At 40.5% G+C, this 22581-nt stretch overlaps 1 protein-coding gene across 1 annotated transcript in view; it reads right to left on the bottom strand.

Annotated features, from left to right (window-relative positions):
* The window catches only part of UBR4 (ubiquitin protein ligase E3 component n-recognin 4), a gene marked incomplete at its 5' end in the record, with an annotated part of 124129 nt that overhangs the window by 97341 nt on the left and 4207 nt on the right, over nt 1-22581 (bottom strand). Inside the window, 16 exons of the mRNA XM_015565924.1 lie at nt 2280-2365; nt 2472-2631; nt 3572-3759; nt 4706-4823; nt 5276-5413; nt 5544-5643; nt 8994-9184; nt 9336-9395; nt 9963-10087; nt 13052-13176; nt 13328-13469; nt 13588-13690; nt 14415-14554; nt 14668-14797; nt 15582-15685; nt 16991-17088. Of these exons, the coding sequence (XP_015421410.1) occupies nt 2280-2365; nt 2472-2631; nt 3572-3759; nt 4706-4823; nt 5276-5413; nt 5544-5643; nt 8994-9184; nt 9336-9395; nt 9963-10087; nt 13052-13176; nt 13328-13469; nt 13588-13690; nt 14415-14554; nt 14668-14797; nt 15582-15685; nt 16991-17088 (2008 nt within the window). The remainder of the gene's footprint in view (nt 1-2279; nt 2366-2471; nt 2632-3571; nt 3760-4705; nt 4824-5275; nt 5414-5543; nt 5644-8993; nt 9185-9335; nt 9396-9962; nt 10088-13051; nt 13177-13327; nt 13470-13587; nt 13691-14414; nt 14555-14667; nt 14798-15581; nt 15686-16990; nt 17089-22581) is intronic.

The raw sequence follows: 22581 nt of genomic DNA, 5'->3' as shown, positions 1-22581 counted from the left end.
CACGCCCGCCCCGCGCGCGCGTCTCCGGAGTAGCCAGCTCTCGGCTCCTCACCTCACACCGTCTGGAACTCCTTCCCGGCGTCTAACTCAAATGGCTCCTGCTGCGGCGTTAGTCTCCACAGCCGTTCCTCATCCTTCCCAGCCCGCCTCCCGGTGTCCTTCCCGAGGCTGGCTCTCTGCTGGGCCCGACTCCGTCCCTGGCCAGCCAAGCCACGTCTCCAGCTCATCCAGAAATCCAAGACTCCACCTGGGAGGGAAGAATAGAAAAAAAATGCAGGACGCCGCCCGCCAGCCTGGTCGCCCCCAACTGCCTCCCTCTGCCCGCCTGGTCGCCCCTAACTGGTTGCCCTTCACGGCACCTTAGGTAACGTGGCTTTGTACATTACTCCAAAGAAACAATATCTGAGGTAGGGAACTCAATAGAAGATTGTTAGATTGCACTGACCACCCTGCACTTTCTTCCATCATAGCTATGAAATTCGGGGGGAAAATTTGAAGTCCGATGTTTGGAGATCAAATTAAAAGGGAAGTTTAAGGATTTCTTCAGTAGCTATGGGCAACCTGATTGCATATCAACACAAGGTCTGTAATTATTTTTAAAATGCTAAGAGGACAACATCATTATTGGAATCTTAAGAACTATTCTCTAGAGAAAAATGTTTCTTCCCCATTATTTGGACAAGTTTAGGCAAGAAAAGACCAAGTCTATGAACTCTGAAACTTCCCTATATAAACTCAGATCTGGACAAGGAACTGGTAATTTTGGAAGACACCCTGACCCTATGCAATCTGAGAAGTACTGCTGGCCATCTACTAACTGAAGCATTTCCTTCCCTTCATCTTAGATAGGTCAACTTTTCTACTCAATTTATATCCTCTTTCCTGCCCCTCCAAAAAATAAATGTTTTCATGTAATAGTAGATAAGTATAAATAGCTTTTATAATTATTTTTTTCAACAAAAGAAAAAATTTAAGAATTTCTTAAATAGGTTGGGATTATGAGAATCAATTTTAACCTCTTGAAATAGCTTCCTGGATTTTGTTCCTTTGGGGCAAGTTCAAATCCTTGACTAGTGTCTTGATTCTGAGAATCTACTGAATGAATCTTAAGAGTAACAAAAAACTTTTCAAAATAGTAGGGCAAGTTATTGGAGATCTACCGAATTCCACTGGGCGACGGCAGTGTTGCAGTAACTAGGAATCAGTATTTTAAACAAAATCCTCAGGGATCCTTATGCACAATAGATTGAGAACCACTGTGACCATGTTAGGAAAGTTTTGAAAATATGACATTGCCAAGTGTTGGGAGAGAATGTGAATCCACATGCCTCTGACACATTGCTGGTGGGAGGAAAATTTGGTACAGCTACTTAGAAGTGTAGTTTGGCATTATCTGCTTAAGGCCACACAAACTCCATAACCTATCAACTCTACTCCTAGTTATAGTCCCAAGAGAACAGGGAGATGTACAAGAAAGACCATAGCAACACCTGGAATTTCAATTAAACCTGACACAACCCAAAGGTCTGTCAGTGGGAATAGATGGGAAATAAACTGGTATAGTCACAAAGACAGTAGAATATTATATAGCAGTCAAAACAAGAACTGTAAAAGTATAGATGGATCTTGGCAGTTTATTACTAAATAATATTAAGTGAAAAAAGCCTAAAAAGATTCCATAGATCACGATGTCATTTGCTATAAAAACTAAAAACAGTAATTTTAACATTTAAGAACTATAAATGCAAAAATAAATACATATATGAAACTAATGAAATGAGAAATTTCAGATTTAGAATTCGGGACATCAGGTACTTCAGTAGGGAGAGAAAATTTTAAGATTTAGAAATCCACAATCAAGAACCTAGACTTCATTTTGGTGGTGGTTTTGCAAACAGGAGTGTATAAGAGAGCATCTATCTCCTGTCATCTGATTCCTTTAAAACACACCTTTTAATCTGTATTTCTGAAGATTACTAATGACGAACATTTCCTGTTTGTTGGCCATTTATATTTTTCAAATAAACTGCCCTCTTGTTTATTTTGTCCAGTTTTCTACTAGGACAGTCATTGGGAATTATGTAGTTGTTCCTGAGTGACATTTTGTTTTCCCTAAAATGATCCTAATTGAGGCAGAGGGACAGACTAGAATCCTTCTCAGAAACTCTTTCCAGTGTGGGGATTCCATGACAAACTGCACTCCTTAGCAATAGAACAACTGCAGCCTGCCGAGACCTGATGGAGAGCTCCTGGCCTGACCAGTCACAGTGCACACAAACCTGCAGGTTAGGTGACTGGAGGTCAGAAGTCACCAGAGAGTGGTTGAAGTGATAGAGAGCAGCAGCGAACTCTTCATCTGATGAACCTTGGAGACAAATGGGAAAACCAATTTATTCAAGCAGTTACTTGATGCATCACACCACCCTGCCGACAGCCAAACTCCCCTAGAAAAAGATATCCTGTCTACTGACCCTTGAGTCCATCTTTGTCCACCTCCTTAATGATACTGGCCAGGGTGGCCATATGGTGTTCTGAAAGAGATACACTCAGATAGTTTCGGATAAAATTGTTCCGAGAGTTCAGCATGGAAGAAGTGATGAAGTTCAAAATGTTGGAAGCCAGACCTAAGAACTAAAAAGAACAACAAAAACAAAAAAGTTCATATCAGGTTCTGAAGCCCAGAGCCCCTACAAATCCTGAATACAAAGAGAAGTAAAATATGCCCAGGGCCTCATGCTTATAATAAACAATGAATTTAAAAAGTCAGATTTTAAATTCCTACATCAGGACTAAGTTTAATTATGATAGTCCTTCCCATGTAATCCTACCAATTACACAAAACAGTATGCCAGTTTAGTATAATAGACTTCACAAAATATTGTATGAAGACAGGGATTTTCCAAATAGACTGACTCACTTCTTTCTCTACTACAATCTATATTTGTCCAGTTCTAGGGTATTATTGATATATTCAATTCTGAGGCCTATATAATCATTATAGAATTCTTAGCTCTTTTCCTGCTCTATTAAAATTAAATTGAATTATTGTATAAATGCTTTATTCCAGATCCTTGACTAGACTAAGCTGTATGAAAGCAAAGATTGTATCTGACTTGTCTGCTAATACAGCTTCAGAATAGGGGCTGACGCAGAGTACATCACCTATAAATACTGGTTGGAAAAAGAGTTAGCAAGAACTTACTATGTACCAGACCTATGCTAAGAGGTCTTCACAACACCCTTAAAGGCAGGTACAATCACTCCCATATGATAAAACCAAAACTGAGGCAAGAAGTTCCGACTCTTGCCCAAACTAACAGAGCCAGTAAGAGACATATAACTGAAAAAATCACTTCTAACTCCAAGACCATGATACTAACCCTCAATCACAGAACCACCACCAAGAGTGTAAGTTATTCCATCAAGCATAACTGATACATTTAAGTCCTAAGATAAGATACCTTTAAATATTACAATTACCCATCCTACAAAATGTTTTAGTTAAATTATCTGCTTTTCATGCCCTTTCTCCCATTTTTCCTTCCCCTAAATCTCAGAAATCCACTCTTACCAAGTCAGGATCTTTGCGACTGGCCAAAATGTTGCCCTTCTCACCAGGGGCCTGCTTACTGGGGCTTTTAACTCTTGGAGAGCTCTCCAGAGGAGGGGGTGGAGGAGGAGGTGGAGGTGCCACTTTCTCTTTACTGGGGGAGATGGTCTCTTCAAACCATTGCCCCAAAATAGGCTCACTGTCATCATCTGAACAGAGAAAAAAAACCCAACAAACATAAATTTAAAATGTTAGTATATCATATAGATACTTCGTAAAAAAAAGTACCTAAGTCAAAAGGAACACAAGGACATCTTGATTGTGGCAGTAGTTACACAACTGCATAAATTTGTCAAAACTCATCTATGTTTTTACACCTGAAACTAATATAATATTGTACATCAACTGTAATTGAAAATTTTAAAACATCTAAGCATATACAAAAAATGGGAGCACTTCATGTAAATTATACCTCAATAAAACCGATTTTTTTCCCCTTTGTTACCAACTGATTTTTTTTAAAGGAGCCCAACAGAGGAAGAAAACCAATCTCACTTTATTTTACTGGCCACAAAGCAAATATTTTCCAGAGCAAATTTTTACTTGCCTATAGTTGTAAACCCCAAGATAAGATTCGTACCTTTCGCAATACTGTACATTGGTCCCTCAGGCCTGATTATAAAGAATCTGAGATACTTATCTTTTTCAATCTTTCTCCAAACTGAGGCAGGAGGAAATGCTAGTTTTGCCTGTAGTTCACGGCAACAGTCTCTCCCAAAGCTTCCCCAAGCCACACATCTATGGCAACAGCCAAACCAAGCACCTCACAACCTTTTCAATTCCGTTGGGAAAGCTCAGAGCAGAGTTCACAAAATGGGTTAACATGAAAAGAAATATGAACTGAGATGTATTTTGATTTTTGGAGGAAAAGGAATGAAAAGCAATCTGGGCTTTACTTATAGCAGTTTCTATCGTTTGGTCTTCAACAGCTCAACTTACTCTTAAATAACATGTCACTATTGAGTACACATAAAATCAAGTTCCAGGCTAGGCAGCTGAGAGAAAATGGTAAATAGGAAACTAAAGGAACCACTGGGAAACGTCCCGCTGCACTCTGGAGCTGATCTCCTGGGAGACAGAAGAGAGAGACTCCACCTTGGCTGCTGTCCTCCTCTGTGCTGCTGAAATCGTCCTCGTAGTAGGTGTTCGAGTCAGTAGAGGCACTGGCATCGCTGCTCATGGAGCCCTTCCGCTGACGCTGCAGGACACATGCCTAGGCAAACAGTGAGGTTTGTGTAACTGACCACCACAAAACTGGAGCCATCCTACTTCATCCCATCGCCACTTGGAAAGTCTTTTCTGTGTCTTACTCTTCTTTCTAGATCCAAGGAGTAGCTCTCCTAATAGCTCCCTTCATGACTCTCTGCTTTACCCTACAAAAGCTCTCCAAAAGCAGAAATACGGACAAGAATTAAAAACGGTGTTTCCATAGTATACTGTGTTTTTCCTTCAGCATGCCAACTGTCACAAATCACCAAGTAGCCAAATGTGTCACAACGCTAACAGCCAATAGCTGATTCACATATTTAGAATAATTTAAGAGTTCCTCTATTCTTTAAAACTATTACCACAAATTTGGCGTTTATAAAGGTCACAGTAAGAATGTAGTCTGAGAAGGTTATGCTATATAAGATCTTCCAATTACCAATGGCATGACCCACCCACCTTTCTGTAGGAAGTTGAGAGTAATGTCAACAGCAAGTTCGTCAGTGGAACAGAGTCGATCAGCCGTTGAATCCTCTGTATGGAGGTGCTCTGAGCCATGATGCTTAGGACTGCAGGGGGACCATCTGTCTCCCAGCCCTGAAGGTAAACATCAGAAGATAATTAACGTTATGAATCATCAGGAAATAACCTGATCTGCTAGCTCCCACTAGCTTACCCAGTAGATCCAGCCATCGATATACTGATTCCCTGAGTACAATCCGCTCACCTTGTGCAGAGCCTCCACTTGCAGGTCTTGAAAGAGGGATGTTAACAGCTTGACGGCATGGTTTGCCAAAATTACCGAGAGCACCCCAAATCCCTGATGCCTACACGAAGCAAAAGGAAAACACAAATCTTAAGATAACTCACAATAAATTACAACCATAAAAACAGTGGATCTTGGCCGAAACCGGTTTGGCTCAGTGGGTAGAGCGTCGGCCTGCGGACTGAAAGGTCCCAGGTTCGATTCCGGTCAAGGGCATGTACCTGGGTTGCGGGCACATCCCCAGTAGGAGATGTGCAAGAGGCAGCGGATAGATGTTTCTCTCTCATCGCTGTTTCTAACTCTCTCTCCCTTCCTCTCTGTAAAAAATCAGTAAAATATATTTTTTAAAAAAACAGTGGATCTTGTCACTTTGGGGTCCTAGACCCCTTTCAGAATCTATGGACCATTCCCCAGGGGAGAAAACAGTATACACACACACACACACACACACACACAATCTGCATGTAATTTCAGAAGTGCACAGTCTCCCTAGAGGCCATCCACAGACTGCCTAAAGATCCACAGGCTTCAGGTTAAGAATTCCAGGACTGGAAGAAACTTCCAAGCCCATGGAATTTGATTGATTGATTTTTTTGAGAGAGAGAGAGAGAGAGAAACATTAATTTTTAGTGTTCTACTTATATTCTTGCTCTGAGTGTGGACCGAACCTGCAACGTTGGCATATCAGGATGACATTGTAATGAACTGAGCTACCCAGCCACTGAGTCATGTGAAGATGCTGACATTTAAATGGTGTTTGAACTTTCCAAAAGTCATTCTTTTGAGAAGAAAGCGTTAAAAAGTACCAACTTCTCTAAAACTTTTCTTTATGTCTGAGTGACATGACGAAGTTTGCATATCCAATTTACAATGAGCTCATGTAAATCAATAAGTAAAAAAGGACAAACATCAAAGAGGAAAAACTGAGGCAAAGGACATAGGCAGTTTACAAAAGAAACAAAGGTGAGCAATAAACCACAATCACACTAGTAACCAAAGATATACACATAAGAGCAATATAAGAACATCTCTCACTTCTGTTAGCAAACATGAGGCCTAACAATAACCACGTCAGAGCGGACCTGGGAGAATAAGCATATGCACACAGTCGGAAATGCAGACAAGAGGAACTTGGCAAAACATTGCAAATGTTTCAATAAGTGTGCGCCCTTTCTCCTAACAATTACACTTCTAAGGATTTACTCCAAGGGGATCATTAAACAACTTCACAAAGATTTGTGTTTTAGAAGTTTTAATAGAGTACTGTTTATCAAAATAAGCTTGAAACAACTTCAGTGTTTAATAAGATAATTAACTATGGTGTATTTATATAGTGGAATACTGTCAGCCATTAAAAACTTAGTTTGTTCACTGAAAAGATGTCAACAATATTTCATAACAGTGATCCTAATCTTGTAAAACATATGTATGTGTACAGAAAAATGTCTGATGTCTGGTAGAATGTTTACCAATGTGGGTGATTTTTTCCCCCTTTCTTATAGTTTATACCTTATAAAATGTACATGTACTCTTTTTAAATCTCAAGAAACAACAGCCATTTTAAAAATGTAACTGCTACTTTAAGAATATAGGTGTGTGTTTTTTTGGCATTTCCCTTTACAATACCAAGAGTGAAGATAGACTCACAATATAGTTGTATTGATTTCAGAGAGTGAGGGAGCGGGAGAAAGAGATAGAAACATCAATGATAAAAATCATCGATCAGCTGCCTCCTGCACTCCCCATCAGTCCCCTGCCAGGATTGAGCCAGCAACCTGAGCGTGTTCCATGACAAGGAATCAAACCTTGACCTCCTGATTCATAGATCAACACTCAAACACTGACCCACACCGGCTGGGTTCATGCCAAAAAATTCTGATGTCCTATCTTCACACTCAACATTCAAGCCATCCGCAAATCCCATCAGCTATACCTTCAAAACATACCCCAATATGACCTCTTCTCTGCCTTTACCATCACCACCCTACTCCACGTCCCCTTCCTTTCTCATTTGAAGAAATGCATGAGCTTCCTAACTGTTCTGCCTCCTTCTTGTCTGATGACCCTACAGTCTATTTTCCACACAGAAGTTGTATTATCAAGTCACTAATAAATCAGATCATATCACTCTGTAGGTGTCAAAAACCTCTTACACCTACAGATTACACTGGGCCCTAGGTGACCTGGCCCCTAGTTACCTCTCTGACCTAATTCTCTACTAATCTCCCTCCTCAATTTCTCCACTCTAGCCATACTGAACTTGTTAAACCTTAAAAATGCCAACGCATACTTTTACCTCAAAATGTGTACAATTCTACCCAAATATTTGCCACACTCACTGTGTCACTGCACTTATGTTCTCTACACCTCATCTTTAGAGCTCTTTCCTGACCATTCTAACTAAAATAACAGCCCATCACTCTGTCACCTTGCTCTGGCTTATTTTCTTCACAACATTCATATATAATAATCTATTATGAACTTAGTATATTTGTTCTCTGTCGTTACAGTTAGAAAAACTCTACCCTGGACGGTTCTTCTCAGTAGTTAGAACATCAGCCTGTGGACCAAAGGGTCTCAAATCCGATTGCTGGTCAATGGCACATACCTGGGTTGCAGGTTCAATCCTAGCTCCAGTTGGGGCATGTGCAGGGGGCAATCAATGACGTGTCTCACGCTGATGTTCCTCCCCGCCCCTCACTCCCCCCCACCCCCGCCCCACACACACACCCTTCCTTCCAACCTCTCTAAAATTCAATGGAAAAAATATCCTCGGGTGAGAATTAACAACCACAAAAAGAAAGATATAAACTCCACAAAGGCAAGGACATTGCTTTGATTGTGCTACAGCCTCAAGGCCTGAATAGAACCTACCTAGTACATTGTTGGGACAGAATGAATAAATACAATCCAGAAATGCCTGCGCTTAGAAAACAAAACCCTAAACAGCACAGAAGCCATCTCTTCTTTCCTACCAAACAGGGCTTAATGCCCAGATTTCTTCAAAACAGTAGCAAGTATTTTAGGAAGAAGCCAGAAGGACGTGACAAAATCCTCGCTTTTACAGGTGAACATGCAAGTTGAGTCATCACCTTCAAATCAACCAAACCCATCATACAAAAGCACTTTTTTCCTGATTTGAACCTCAAAAAATGCTAAAATATATATTACATAGATATTTTCTCCTTACAGATGAGGACACAAGATCAGAGAAAAATGAGTCCACTGCCACCAAAATCATACAGCTATGACGCAGAGATAGTAGATTATGATCATTAGCTTAGTTGTTAAATTCAACTGGGTATGGAGGCAAATTTTTCTACTGATGTGGAGATTAGAAGAGTTAAACTAACCCTCATCAACAGAAAATGTCAGGGAAACAAAACAAAACAAGGCAGGAGTGACACATACCCTTTTCCAGGCCCCAGTTTAGGAGAGCCCACGCCCTCTTTGGTACGAGAAAGGATGTCTCTGACACGGAGGGCAGCCAGTGGGTCTTTCTCTTTCCCCTTATCAGCCAAGGCAGTAGGACTGAGGTTCAATATGAGGAAAAGGCTGTTTAACAAGCACCAGGCACCGAGCAACTGGAAGTTCTGATAGTGCTGTTGAAAAAGGTATAAAAGGTAATTTTAAATAAATAAATAAGAAAAAGGCAGAAAAGAAAGATGTGAACATTGACTTCTTATAGGCTATAAGACAGGAACACATCTTAGACGCTACAAGAGTGGAATATAGCACAGATGTGCTTCTTACCTCACCACCAGCCCGGCGAGAATTGCAGATTGCTTGTCCAATCATGTCATAAATTTCAAGCTGTCCAATATCAAACATACACAAAAATTTGAGCAAGCTGACATATTTCATTATACATGCTAAATCCTATCTCGATTAATTCAGCTTCGAGAGTTAAATATCCTCAAGTCACTTTCCAATGATACAATTGCATCACACCTTCCTTCATCTTCACACGGCAGTGGCTCCCTCAGCTCACATCACCTCAGAGGTGTTCCCTCCACCCAATCTAAAGCAACACACCCAGGTCCAACATACCCAGACTGCTTTCTAACACATTTATTCATCCTATACACTTATCATTATTGGACATTATCTTGTGTATTGTATGTCTCCACTAAAAGTACACTGCCACATAGTAAGCCCTCAGATATATATGCTGATTGGATGACTCATGTTTTAAGGTCCACTGCCACCACAACATGGCAGTTTTCTATAGGGCCAACCAGTCTGCCAAATAAACAAACTGAATGCCTACCTCTTAGACTTAGAGTACTCCATGGCTTTTCCTCTACCAAGGAAGAAAGGAACTGGCCATAGTCTCTCATCTGAACAGTCAAGGCACCCTATCCCCTGAGGGTGACTTACACATTTCTGGACAATCGTAGCTGCATCACTCTCATAGTCGTCTTCTTTGGAGCTCGTGGACCCTGTCCGCACTTGCTGAGCACTGCCCACATGAAGGATGGCCATACAGGTTGCCACACTCACACCTGAAAAAAGAAAGATGCACAGATTTCAATCATGGCATGGTCCAAAGAATCTACCACAGCTGAAACAAAAAACCCACTCACAAGCAATTCAGTGATTTGATTACTGAAAGTAATTATTAGTGATCTGAGAATCCAGCTTCATTGTGCAGAATAGACTGCAGGGTCATTAGACAAAAAGGAGGCAATCATACTCCAAGGGTATTTACCTAAATGAGCTGAAAAACTGTCCACACAAAAACCTGCATACATAAATTTATTGTATCTTTTACTCATAATCATCAAGAAATAGAAGCAATCAAGATGTCCTTCAGAGGGTGAATGAATAAACAAAGTGTAGTACATATACAAGGAATATTATTCAGCAATAAAGAGATGAGCTATAAAGCCACAAAAAGACATGGAAGAAACTTAAATGCATATTCTAAGGGGAAAAAAAAAAACAATCTGAATAGATTACATACTACATGATTCTAACTATTTGACAATCTGGAAAAGGTAAAACTAAGAAGACAATATAAGTGGTTACTAGAGGTTAGGGATGAGGATAAGGAAGAGGCAACAGTATACTAGGTGAAGTATGGGGGATTTTTAGAGCAATGAAACTATTCTATATGATACAATGATTACGAATACTTAATATTATGCATCTGTTAAAACATACATAGCTGTACAACACAAAAGGGAACCCTAATCTAAACTATGAACTTCAGTTAATAATGATATTATCAATACTGGTGCTTCAATCATAATAAATGTATGATATGAACGCAATGTTAATAACAGAAAGTATGTGGGGGAGTGAAGGTATATGGAAACTATATAATCTGCTCAATTTCTGTAAACCTGAAACTGCTTTAAAAATAGAATTTATTACCCTGGCCGGTGTGGCTCAGTTAGTTGGTCATCATCCTGTGCATCAAAACGTTGTTGGTTCGAGCAACAGAGGGCACAGGCCCAGGTTGTAGGCTTAATCCCTGGTAGGGGTGTGCAAGAGGCAGCCAATCAACGTTTTGCTCTCACACTGATGTTTCTCTCTCTCCCCACTCCCTTACTTTCTATCTAAAAATCAATTTAAAAAATATTTCAAAAAATAAGTAAAATCTGTTAATTTTAATATATATATATTTTTATATATTTTATTGATTTTTTACAGAGAGGAAGGGAGAGAGATAGAGAGTTAGAAACATCGATGAGAGAGAAACATCGATCAGCTGCCTCCTGCACACTCCCTACTGGGTATGTGCCCGCAATCAAGGTATTTGCCCTTGACCGGAATCGAACCTGGGACCCTTGAGTCCGCAGGCCGACGCTCGATCAACTGAGCCAAACCGGTTAGGGTTTAAAATATATTTTTAATGATTTTTATTATTTTTTTAAGATTCTGGGAAAAAATCCCACATTGGTTTTCTGGAAGGCATCAAGGACAAATTTCTTTCTTTAAATCTAACCCCAAGTGATCAAATTTCAACAACAAACCAAATCTGGGATCTTTCATCCAACTAGAATTTTTAAAGAATCTTTAATCCTTACTAACTAAATGCACTGAGATCCATGTGATATTCAAGAAATTTCCTGAAAATTGAAGTTAATAAACCCCAAATTTAAAACTGCAAACATCAGCGGTAGAGGACTAGCATATAAATACTGGAAGTGGGCTTGGAGACTGCACAATCACAGGCATCCGCAGCTTTCTACTCCCACTGCTGCTGCTCTAGCTCAGGCCATTAGTGCGTTCTTACCTGCGTGACTGCGAATTCCCTCTAACAGATCCTCCTGCCTCTACTATTTCCCCACACCAAAATATCCTGCATACTACTGCTTGAATGTTCTTCCTAAAATATAGCTCAGATCATAGCACCTTTCAAAATCTTTAATGGTCTCTACTGTTAGACTGCATTCCTAAGCCCTCTGGGATTGGGGCCTACTTTCTTGGAAGCTGTAACATTCACTAATCAACACACACACAAACACACACACACACACACACACACACACACACACACCAGTATGTTCCCCAAGGTCTAGCATACTGTTGGTCCTGCTTTTACCTCTGTCTAGGGATAGCCAAGCTAAATACCTGCGTGCCCTACAAGATGCATCAACAGAACTTAATTCCTTCATGACTACTGCCTTCCTTAGTGGAAGTGCATTTAACTTTAGATTCCTATTTGAACAGGGATGTTCAACATAAGCTGTTCAAACAATGTAGAAAGGTGACCAACTTCAGTAATTTCTTTGTGCCTCCAAAGTCAGACTTCCTAGACTGTTCAAATCCTCACTTACAGAACCAAGTAAACATCAGAAACGGTTATACCTTCCAAGACATTCCAGGATTATGATAGTTAAAAAGTCATGGTAATAATAACTTGAGAGTAAACACCAGCTGTCAGGCCCCACTCTCAAAGCAGTGTGATCAAGAGGAAGGGGATTCTGTGGAAGCACGAAGAATAACATTCATCATATTTACCAATATAAACAGATACCACCTGTTCTACAAAGCCTTCCTCAAATCTGTTCCCACAGCAACACTCAATCGCTCCCTTCTTTGGGTGTCCCTAATATACTATACTTCTCTTACTGCCTTTAACATCTCCTATTTTATGTTATACTATGTGGTTCTATCTGCTCTCCACTCTTGGGTATAGGTTCCTTGAGGGCAGGAATTACAGATTACTTACCTCAATATCCCAATAGCACCTGCATTTTTCTTTTCATACAGTAGACATTATCTGCACACACTATAAAACCAAATATGCACATAACATAATGCTAGCTGTTAGTCAATAGGACAACCTACAAGATTCCTATTGAGACCTCATTTCACCTAGAAAGGATATTAGATGATCCTTGTGGGAAGGAAGGAAGCAAAGGTAAAGGGGGAGAGTGAACTTAGAAAGATCTCATGGTTTCTGGAAAGTATACCTGTGCTTGACTAAGAAAGTGAGATCAGACATAACTTCTCACCTGCATATAGACAACTTAGGCTGAGGACTGTCACATCTTGCAGACGAGAAGGATTGAGAGGTTCCAACACAGGTAGAGAAAGGGTATCCAATGCCATGGTTACATCGATCACCAGGGAATGAAAACTGGGATGTAACAGAAAAGATGAACAAAAGTGTCTCTTTGAATCACTTGCTTCTATAATCTAAAAGTAGGCATGCCATAAAAACTACCCAGTTTCTCTCTTTTTAAGAACAGCATTCGACTGTAAAGTCCATGTCCCCTGGAGCACCTTACCCATTACGAACAGCAGTGGCATCTGCTACTGTTGCAGGCATGATAAAGAAGGAATTTGCCAGCACTGCATCTTGAAACCGGTTGATGTAGCGCAGGAAATACGGCAGGTTCAGACAGACACGCAGCAGTTTCTCTGAGCCACCTGGATTAATGAAAAGGCTCGGCCTTACAAACAGCTTCTGTCTGCTGCTGGATTATTTTCCACTCAAGGAATATCTGAAAGCAGAGAAGCCAGTAAAGGAACCAACTAAGTGTCTTACCAAGCTCTTGAAGACTAGCCACATTCTGAGCTATGAACACATTCTTGGTTTTGATTGCAGAGGCTTGGTCTGTGGATGACTGCTCATCGTTTTCTCCTTCCACCTGAAGAGAAGCAAAGGATGGGAAAAGCCTATCAACATACGATCATCTGTTGACTGTTGCCCTGGAGTTCAGAACCGAACCAACTGTCCATACTAAGTAGCAACTTCATGGACACTCTTCAGACTCCCAGTTAATGAGAAGAGATTCCTCTCTAATGTTGGGAAAATACAAGTCATTTTCTAAAAAGGAGGGGGAAAATATATAGCTTTAATGTATTTTATATATCCTGCAACTACTATAGAGTGATGCCTTTCACAGAGAACATGCTTTACATTTGTTTATTCACATTGAGAAATGTTAGAAAATGGTCACAAAAATAATAATAACTGTGGACAGAGAAGTTGGGGTGAGTTTTACTTTTGTTTTTATTTGTTGTTGTTAATCCTCACCCGAGGATACCTTTTCCATTGATTTTTAAAGAGAACGGAAGGGAGGGAGGGGGGGAGAAACATCAATATGAGAGAGACACATCGACTGGTTGCCTCCTGCACATGCCCAGCCCAGTGCTAGGGACTGAACCCGCAACCCAGGCCCTTCAGTGTGGGTAGATGCTCTAACCATTTAGCACTCTGGCCAGGCCTTACTTTTCTTTTTGATTTATATTTTTCAATTTTTTTCTACCACAGGCCTGTATATCATTTTATATCAGAAATATAAAATATGTTTGTTACTTATTTTTCTAGTATTATCATCTTAATAAGGACATTTGACTGAAGTAACTCACCGGAGTGTGTGGGCCTACGGGCGGTGATGCTATAGTTCTAGGGTTGAAAACTGATGTCAGCTGGTTCAAAAAATTCATCTGTACCTCCTTCTGCCTCAGCTCTGGGCTTACTGGTGAGGCCAGCTCTTTCTGATCTTCCACTGTGAAGTACAAAAGCAAAAAGAGAGATGAGGAGAGTGCCCTTAGAAAGCAAAACAGGAAAAAGCAGGCCAGGGAAGTGGCCAATTATCAGGCCTGGCAAAGGAACACTCACCATCTGAGAGTGTCTTCACTGTTTGTGGCAGCTTGGCAGATTTCATCATTGCTGTAAACGTGATAATTTCAGTTCTGTCTAATCGGCTACAGCCAGTGCACAGGCCCTTGATGAGGAGAATCAAGTGTTTCTGAAAAGAAAACAAATTCAAATATGTCTTTTAGAAGATCCTACACTTTTGAGACTTCTAACTGGCATGGGACCAAATTTAGATTCTTACCAAGAACTGCAATCTTGGGTAAAAACACTAAAGCAGAGACCACAAATTAATGGCCCTGACTATATCTGGCTTGCAGGTTTGTCCTACATTTCTCACAATGTTACTGGTTTTTAATTTGGAGTTTATACTAACTTTTTAAAACATGGAAGGTTTAATGTACAAATCCAGATTTCTTCTCTCTCTCAATAAATTCACAGATATAGCAATGAGCCTCTGAGTCTCCGTTACTACATGACAACAGTGAGCTGGAGCCAAACAGTGATTGGGCCCTTTATAGCTGGGTCATGCACCCATCTCGACTAGCACGCTTTACTCATTTTATGTTACTTACCTGGCCAGTAGACATGTAACTGGAACCCTTGAAAAAGCCTCTGCAGCCCTTTTTACCACAGATTAGAACACCACAGCCCCAGCTCAGCCCACTGCCTGTTTCTGTAAATAAAGTTCACTGGACCACAGTAATGCTCACGCATTTACGTAGTGTCTGTGTCTGCCCTCCCACCACAAAGGCAGAGCTTGTAAAGGCAGAGACTAGTTGCAACAAGGACTGGATGGTCAACAAATTATTTACTATCTGGCCTGTTACAGAAAAAGTTTATCAACCCTGCTCTCTGCCACCCCTTCTCCATCATTCCACTAGTCAGTCACAATCCTACCTCAGAATAAGAGCCAGAGATGAGCCCATCACTCTCACCTGGGACACAGCACAAGCCTCATCTGGGTTCTCCAGGCGTAGGAGAGAAAACTCAATCAGGACTTTACAGGCTGCTGCCACCGACTGAAGCTGGTTCCGGGGAACTGAGAAAGTAATAAGCTTTACTTAACCTCAAATTTCTGTAAGTCACTTCAGCCTCACAGTCAATATATCAAACATAACATTTATTGAGCTCCATATATCCAACATTTCCAATATTTCCATGATAGTAATTGTTCAGAACCAACAACCCAAGGGGGCACAAGAGCATCTTGGCATTGAAAACCCTCAATTGCTTACAAATCAACTTACCTTATATTTACTAGAAATGAAGATAATTATAATAATTATACATCATTGTAAGCACCAAGAACTGCAAGTATATTAACTCAGTCCTTAAACCAGTTCTCTGAGGTTGGTATTACTGTCATCTGCTCTTTCTCTTTTTTCTTTTTTTTTTTTTAACAGATAACCATAGAGAGGTTAAATGGCTTGCCCACAGTCACACAGCCAGAGTCAAATTCAGGAAGTCTGGCTCTAGAGTTCACGCCCCTAGCCACAAAACTATACTACCTCTTTTTCCCCATAGATTCTAAATGCCTTTTTGCAAGGGGCTCCCTTAACAAAGTTCCTTCAAGTTAAAAGTAATTTTTTCACCAGTAGCCACTGCCTATAATAAACCGCATTGGACACTAAAAGATTGTTCAGCAACCCTGGAACTTCCTTTCATTTTACTTGCTTAGAATCTATTTAAGTAAACAAATCGTTACAATTTTCAGAACTATATGAGTTAGAATTTTCAATAAAAATCTGAAAATGCAAAAATCCAGAAATAGTGAAAAATAAGAGCTTGGTCACTTTTTGAGTAGAAAAATTTAGAAGGTAGAGACTTGAAGTAGAAATCTTTCAAATACCAGAGGACACAAAAGGAGAATTCTCTTTCTCACCAAAACCAAGTAAGGAATAGAGCCTTAGTTACTGGCTGCCAACCCCAAGTTGAGACCCACCTATCCCCCTAACCACCCCAGAAATGAACACACTAGGAAGTGCATTTATGAAGTCAAAAAAATGCTTCTGATTTCGAAGGTAAAGAAGGCAAACTTAATGGGATATGAACAGGTGTCGAAAGGAAGTAGTTCTTAAATCCCTCTTAGTTGGTCTAGGAAAAGAACTTGCAGAGCCTGATCACACCGACAGTTGCAAGCTTTACTTAACCTCAAACTTCTGTAACTCACTTCAGCCTCACAGTCAATATATCAAACACATGTACTGAATGAACTCTTGGGTGAACAGGCCAAAAGTGCTAAAATACAGACTTCATTAAAACTTGTTCAGGCACCCTCGCAGGAGGATACACAACCCCCTACTCACAAGCCCTCAGGAGAGAGTGACAAGAGTGGAATACTTACTGAGGCTGCAAACTGTTGTAATATAGTGTGTAGAAAGTGCAACAAAAGATGAGTAGAATGGCTCATACTGCTTCTCATGGTGCAGGATTTCTGATTCACTACAAAGAAAATAATTTGGCCAACATTTATTTAGTGCTTACCATATGCCAGATCCCCTACCCATTCATTTATAGGTATTATCTTACTTCATTCTTATAGCAACCTTACTTGGAAGGCACTGTTATCATCCCTACATTCAAGACTGAGAATGTGAAGCTTAGAGAATTAAAATTAAGTACCTGTTCAAGGTATCTGGTTTAGTGAATGGCAAAGGCTAAAGGAAATTCAAGTAAAAACATAACAGGATACCATTTTGTCCTATATTACTGATTGGCAAAGACCAAAATCTAATAATATCGTGTACTTGCCAAAAGGGGTAGCCCAGAGGCCTTAAAATACTGTTCGTGGTAATACAGATTACAGTGATCCCTTATGAAGACCAAACAAGACTAGTCCATATACAATAACTTTATAAACAATCAGTAACTCAAGGGAGGAAATAATCTAATTGTTGCCCAAACCTAAAATTCACTAGGTACCAGAGTTCTCTTTGACCCCACTCCTTTCCTGGTAGAATGCAGCTAGATCACAACAAATTCGGTGATTTTTTTTTTTAAATCCTCACCTGAGGATATGCTTTTTACTAATTTTGAGAGAAAGAAACATCTATGTGAGAGAGAAATATTGACTGGTTACCTCCTGTACGTGCCTCAACCAGGGATCGAACCCACAACCTGGGTATGTGCCCTGCCTGGGAATTGAATCCACAATCCTTTGGTGGATGAATGATGTTCCAAGCTACTAAGCCACCTGGCCAGGGCACAGATTCGGTGATTTTTAAACACATCCCTGATCTTTGGCTGAAGAAATGCCCTCTTCAGTGAAAGTCTAGAGCCCAACTAGGTCTAAAGGCTGGATACATTTATGTCATTCTCTCTTTCAAATCAGATGCTAATCCACAATCCACGAAACAAGAAGGCAAAAGACTAAACTGTATTTTATTAACAAGCAGAGCAATGTGGTTACATAGTTTCCTCAATGAGTTAATTCTCTAACCACGCGTATCAGCCTAGGAAGGGAAATGTAAACAGTAAGGATTCTATCCACATGCCAAAGCAACTCAGAAGCCAAAAACCCAAGCTCAAGATCCAGAAGGTGCCAATGTGAATGATGAACTACCTCAAATAGCACTTAAGAGTCTGGCATTGCAAACATTTTGCTATTTGGGAATTTATCATGGATAAATGGGTACTTATCAAAGATCAGTCACTTATCTTGTTACAACTCCTTCACTAAGAAAAAATATTTATGGAACACACAATGTACAAGGACCTTCCTGCCCACCAACGATCATTTCTCTTTATTTGTCAGGTAAACAAAAAGGAGGAAACAAAAACCTTTAAACCAAGTAGCAAAGTTCCTAGTGACCATCACATTAAGGGACATACCACATTCACCAGAAAACTCCCTACTACATCCCCTTACTTCTACATTTACTTAGTTGTTCCTTCACTTCCATCCTTATGCTTTCTTATTCATTGTTCTAAAATTTTTCCACCCCATAATTTGGTGTATTTTACTGAGTTGTTAATCTTCTCTGCTTTATTTCAAAACTTCAGAGTTCCTTACCCCGATGTTTTCTGTTGAATAGGTTTATCAAAACTACAAAAAAAAAAAAAAAACTCGGCCACCCAAAGGATGAACTTACTGTTTTCATTCCCAGTCAATGAAACAGATGCAAAATATATGAATAAACTCATTTAATTACCTGGTTCAATGTTGCCCCAGTATGATTTAACAAACCCTATTCCTGCCCTAGAATACACAATTGCCTTATTCCAATAAAGAAACAAGAATGCACTTTGGACCTCCTAGCAGTGGGCAAGAAGACCCCTGATTGGCGGTGTTGCTCTTATACCTGTCAGAGGCTAAGCAGACATACAGTCCTTAGTTCATCCTAGCTTGATGCCCGTGTTGGTGGCCGAGCTGTTTCATGCCTGGAGCACTTTTTTCCAAATAAATAAATAAATAAAAAAGAGTGCACTTTGGGGGAAAGATGGACACTAGCATAGGAGGGGGAAATGGAGCAGCCTGAGCTCCACTTATACTTTGCTTAGGGCAAATTAAAGATAAACCTGAGGAAATTAGTTTTCAAACCACTTGGAGGAGGGAATAGACATGTGGTCAATAACAATGTCATATCTCTTGACTTTAAAGAAACAAGTATGTATGAGTCACCTAATAAAGATGTGCTGCCACACTTCCTGGCCCCATCCGCATTCACTAAGAGCCTGATGGATATCAGAGAATGGAAAGAAATGAAAAAAAAAAATGGAATAAGGGACAAGAAGTTAGGTAGGAAGGGAAAGGATGAAGAAATTGAAGACAGATCTAACACAGAGGGAGAAAAATAAAGACTTAAAAATTCTTTCCTCTGGGCAGTCAAGCTATCTTCCTCAAACATCTGATCTGCTTCTTCTAACTTTGCAACAGCACCACTGACACACTGCTGCGAGACGGGGTGTTCATACTCCACACAAAATAAATGTGAGGCAGAGTACAAAGGGGAGCAGGAGCTAAGCACCAGGTCAGAGAAATCCACTTCAACATGTAAATAAAAAGAACTGGAAGGGTCTGGGTATGTCTAGCTTTTTTTTAGGAAGAGGTAGAAATCTGAGAGGGCAAAATAAAAAGGATTTGCCTCCCTTCTCCCTCTTAGGTCACATACTTCTCAAATCTTTTGGGGGAACTTTGGAAACTCCACTAACCCCTTTTACCTCATCAGAATCATAAACTCCAAGTATAGAATCCGTTGTTTACTTGTTTCATGATGCAATCATGAAACAAATAAGCATAATGAATCCATTAATGAATTATATTTTAAAATAGCATATGTTTATTGAACATCTGCTCTATGCCACATTTAATACATATTAATCAAAGAACTGGAAGCTTTCAGATATGTCCCTCACATTCTTGACAAACCTGGGGTGAATGTGACACCAAGACACGGAACATTAACTAGTACCAGAACTAATTTCACCGTGATACTCTATCAGTTGGTGGTGGGCTTTTTTTCTATAGTCAATCACAAACATATGTCCGATAGCATATAAATGCAAAAGAGCATGGCATCAGCATCCCTCTCTCCCTTTCAAGATCTTTAGGAAATGGGCCCTAGCTCAGCCGTGGGCAAGCTATGGCCCGCGGGCTGAATCCGGCCGTTTGAAATGAATAAAACGATTGAAAAAAAAAGACTGTACCCTTTTATGTAATGATGTTTACTTTGAATTTATATTAGTTCACACAAACACTCCATCCATGCTTTTGTTTCGGCCCTCCGGTCCAGTTTAAGAACCCATTGTGGCCCTCGAGTCAAAAAGTTTGCCCACCCCTGCCCTAGCTGGTTTGGCTCAGTGGAGAGAGTGTCAGCCTACAGACTGAAGGGTCCTGGGTTCCGGTCAAGGGCACGTGCCCGGGTTGCAGGCTTAATCCCCAGTAGGGGGCATACAGGAAGCAGCCGGTAAACGATTCTCTCTCATCATTGGTGTCTCTATCTCTCTCTCCCTCTCCCTTCCTCTCTGAAATCAATAAAAATACATTAAAAAAAGATTTTTAGGAAATGACTCTGCATTATCTAATGAGGCTGTTGCAACAGCTTCTGCCTTTCCAAGTGGGTCTCTCTGGCTTAAATTTTATCAAATAACTGGGAGGCAGAGACTCAAAGAGACTTATCACTAGGGAGGCCAGGACAACCTAAGAAGGACTGGCTCAGAGGAAAGAGGCAATTTCTTTTTGTAATCAACAAAGAGTCCATCAAATTGTTCAGAGACAGCCATGTTCACCACCATATCTTACGCAAAGTTAAGAAAGAATATTTTTTTATAGTACCTTAAAACATAAGGCTACATTCAGCAATTACATTAATTCCACGGGTAACATGTGCTCCATTAAGCTAGTTCTAGCTCTATTTCTGGTCTGGAAAAGTAATGGTGTTCAAAAGACTTTCAGTCTTTACTACTAAAAGACATGCTAGCCACAGACAGTAGAAATAAAAATAACTCCCCTTTCTGGGGGAGCGGGTGCAAGCTAGAAGGGGTCAGTGGGGGATAAAGGGGAACATCTGTAATACTTTCAACCATAAAGATATTAAAAATAGCCCTAACCAGTTTGGCTCAGTGGATAGAGCGTCGGCCTGCGGACTGAAGGGTCCCAGGTTCGATTCCGGTCAAGGGCATGTACCTTGGTTTCGGGCACATCCCCAGTAGGGGCTGTGCAGGAGGCAGCTGAGCTGATCGATGTTTCTCTCTCATGGATGTTTCTAACTCTCTCTCTCTCTCTCTCCCTTCCTCTCTGTAAAAAATAAACAAGATATTTTTTTAAAAAAAGGTATTAAAAATAACTCCCCTTTAAAGTAAACTCAGATTACCTTTTTAATTTTTTAAAAAATCCAATGACACTTTCAAAAGTACCTTCCCAGTTTATTCATGCTAATCCATTCCTCCTTTGTTTCCTTAGTTTGGTTACCAAGCCAACTATAACAGGGTCTGGACCTAGGAATTTTTTTTAACTACCTTTTCTTCTAATCCAAAGGTCAATTCCAACTATAAAAGTATGAAAGAACAGGAGCAGAAAGCAGAATAGTAGGATACTGAGCAGTCTCTTAAGACATTTGTCATCATCCCCAATAGTCAGAAAAGGAGGAATTCAATGGGTTAATAGGCTGCCAGATAGAAAGTAAGAGCTGGCATGATGGAACCAGGACATCAGAAAGGGAAACATAAAGCAGCCAGATTGCAACAGAAAAATAGAAGATCCCTGGAGGCAAGGAAGAAAAGCATAGCAGGCAGACCAGGAAAAACCCCACAGGAGCTGCAGAAGATGAAAGCGGAACCACAGAAGTAAAGCAGCAGCCTGGGCACCTAAGCAAGCCCCCACAGCACCTGCACAGCACGGGCTCCGATCTGGTCCTACACTCAGTGGCTACAACTTGATATTCAAGAAATACTTCCATCGTTCTGACACCCTCATTTCATTTTTTTGAAAGGCAAATAAAACTTGAGAAACACAATACTGACAGCACAGTACTAATTTTTGTGTTCCAAATCAGGGGTTGGCAAACTATGGCCTGCAGGCCAAATCCAGCCAATAGCCTGTTTATACAGTCCACATTTAAGCACGGGTTTTGTGGCCCTAGCCAGTTTAGCTCAGTGGATAGAGCATCAGCCTGTGGACTGAAGGGTCCCAGGCTCAATTCCACTTAAGGACATATGTCCCGGTTGCGGGCTCAATCCCCAGTAGGGGGCATGCAGGAAGCAGCTGATCAATGATTCTCTTATCATTGATGTTTCTCTCTCCCTTTCCCTTCCTCTCTGAAATCAATAATATACATCCTATCTAATAAAAGAGAAACATGGTAATTGGCGTACGACTGCTACCCTTCCAATTGGCTAATCAGGGCGATATGCAAATTAACTGCCAGCCAAGATGGCGGCTGACAGCCAGGCAGCTTGAAACTAACATGAGGCTTGCTTGCTTCAGTGACCGAGGAA

This window comes from Myotis davidii, unplaced genomic scaffold (genome assembly GCF_000327345.1).
Source record: "Myotis davidii unplaced genomic scaffold, ASM32734v1 scaffold299, whole genome shotgun sequence".
NCBI classification, from domain to species: domain Eukaryota; kingdom Metazoa; phylum Chordata; class Mammalia; order Chiroptera; family Vespertilionidae; genus Myotis; species Myotis davidii.
This window is presented reverse-complemented; position numbering and strand designations above follow the sequence as displayed.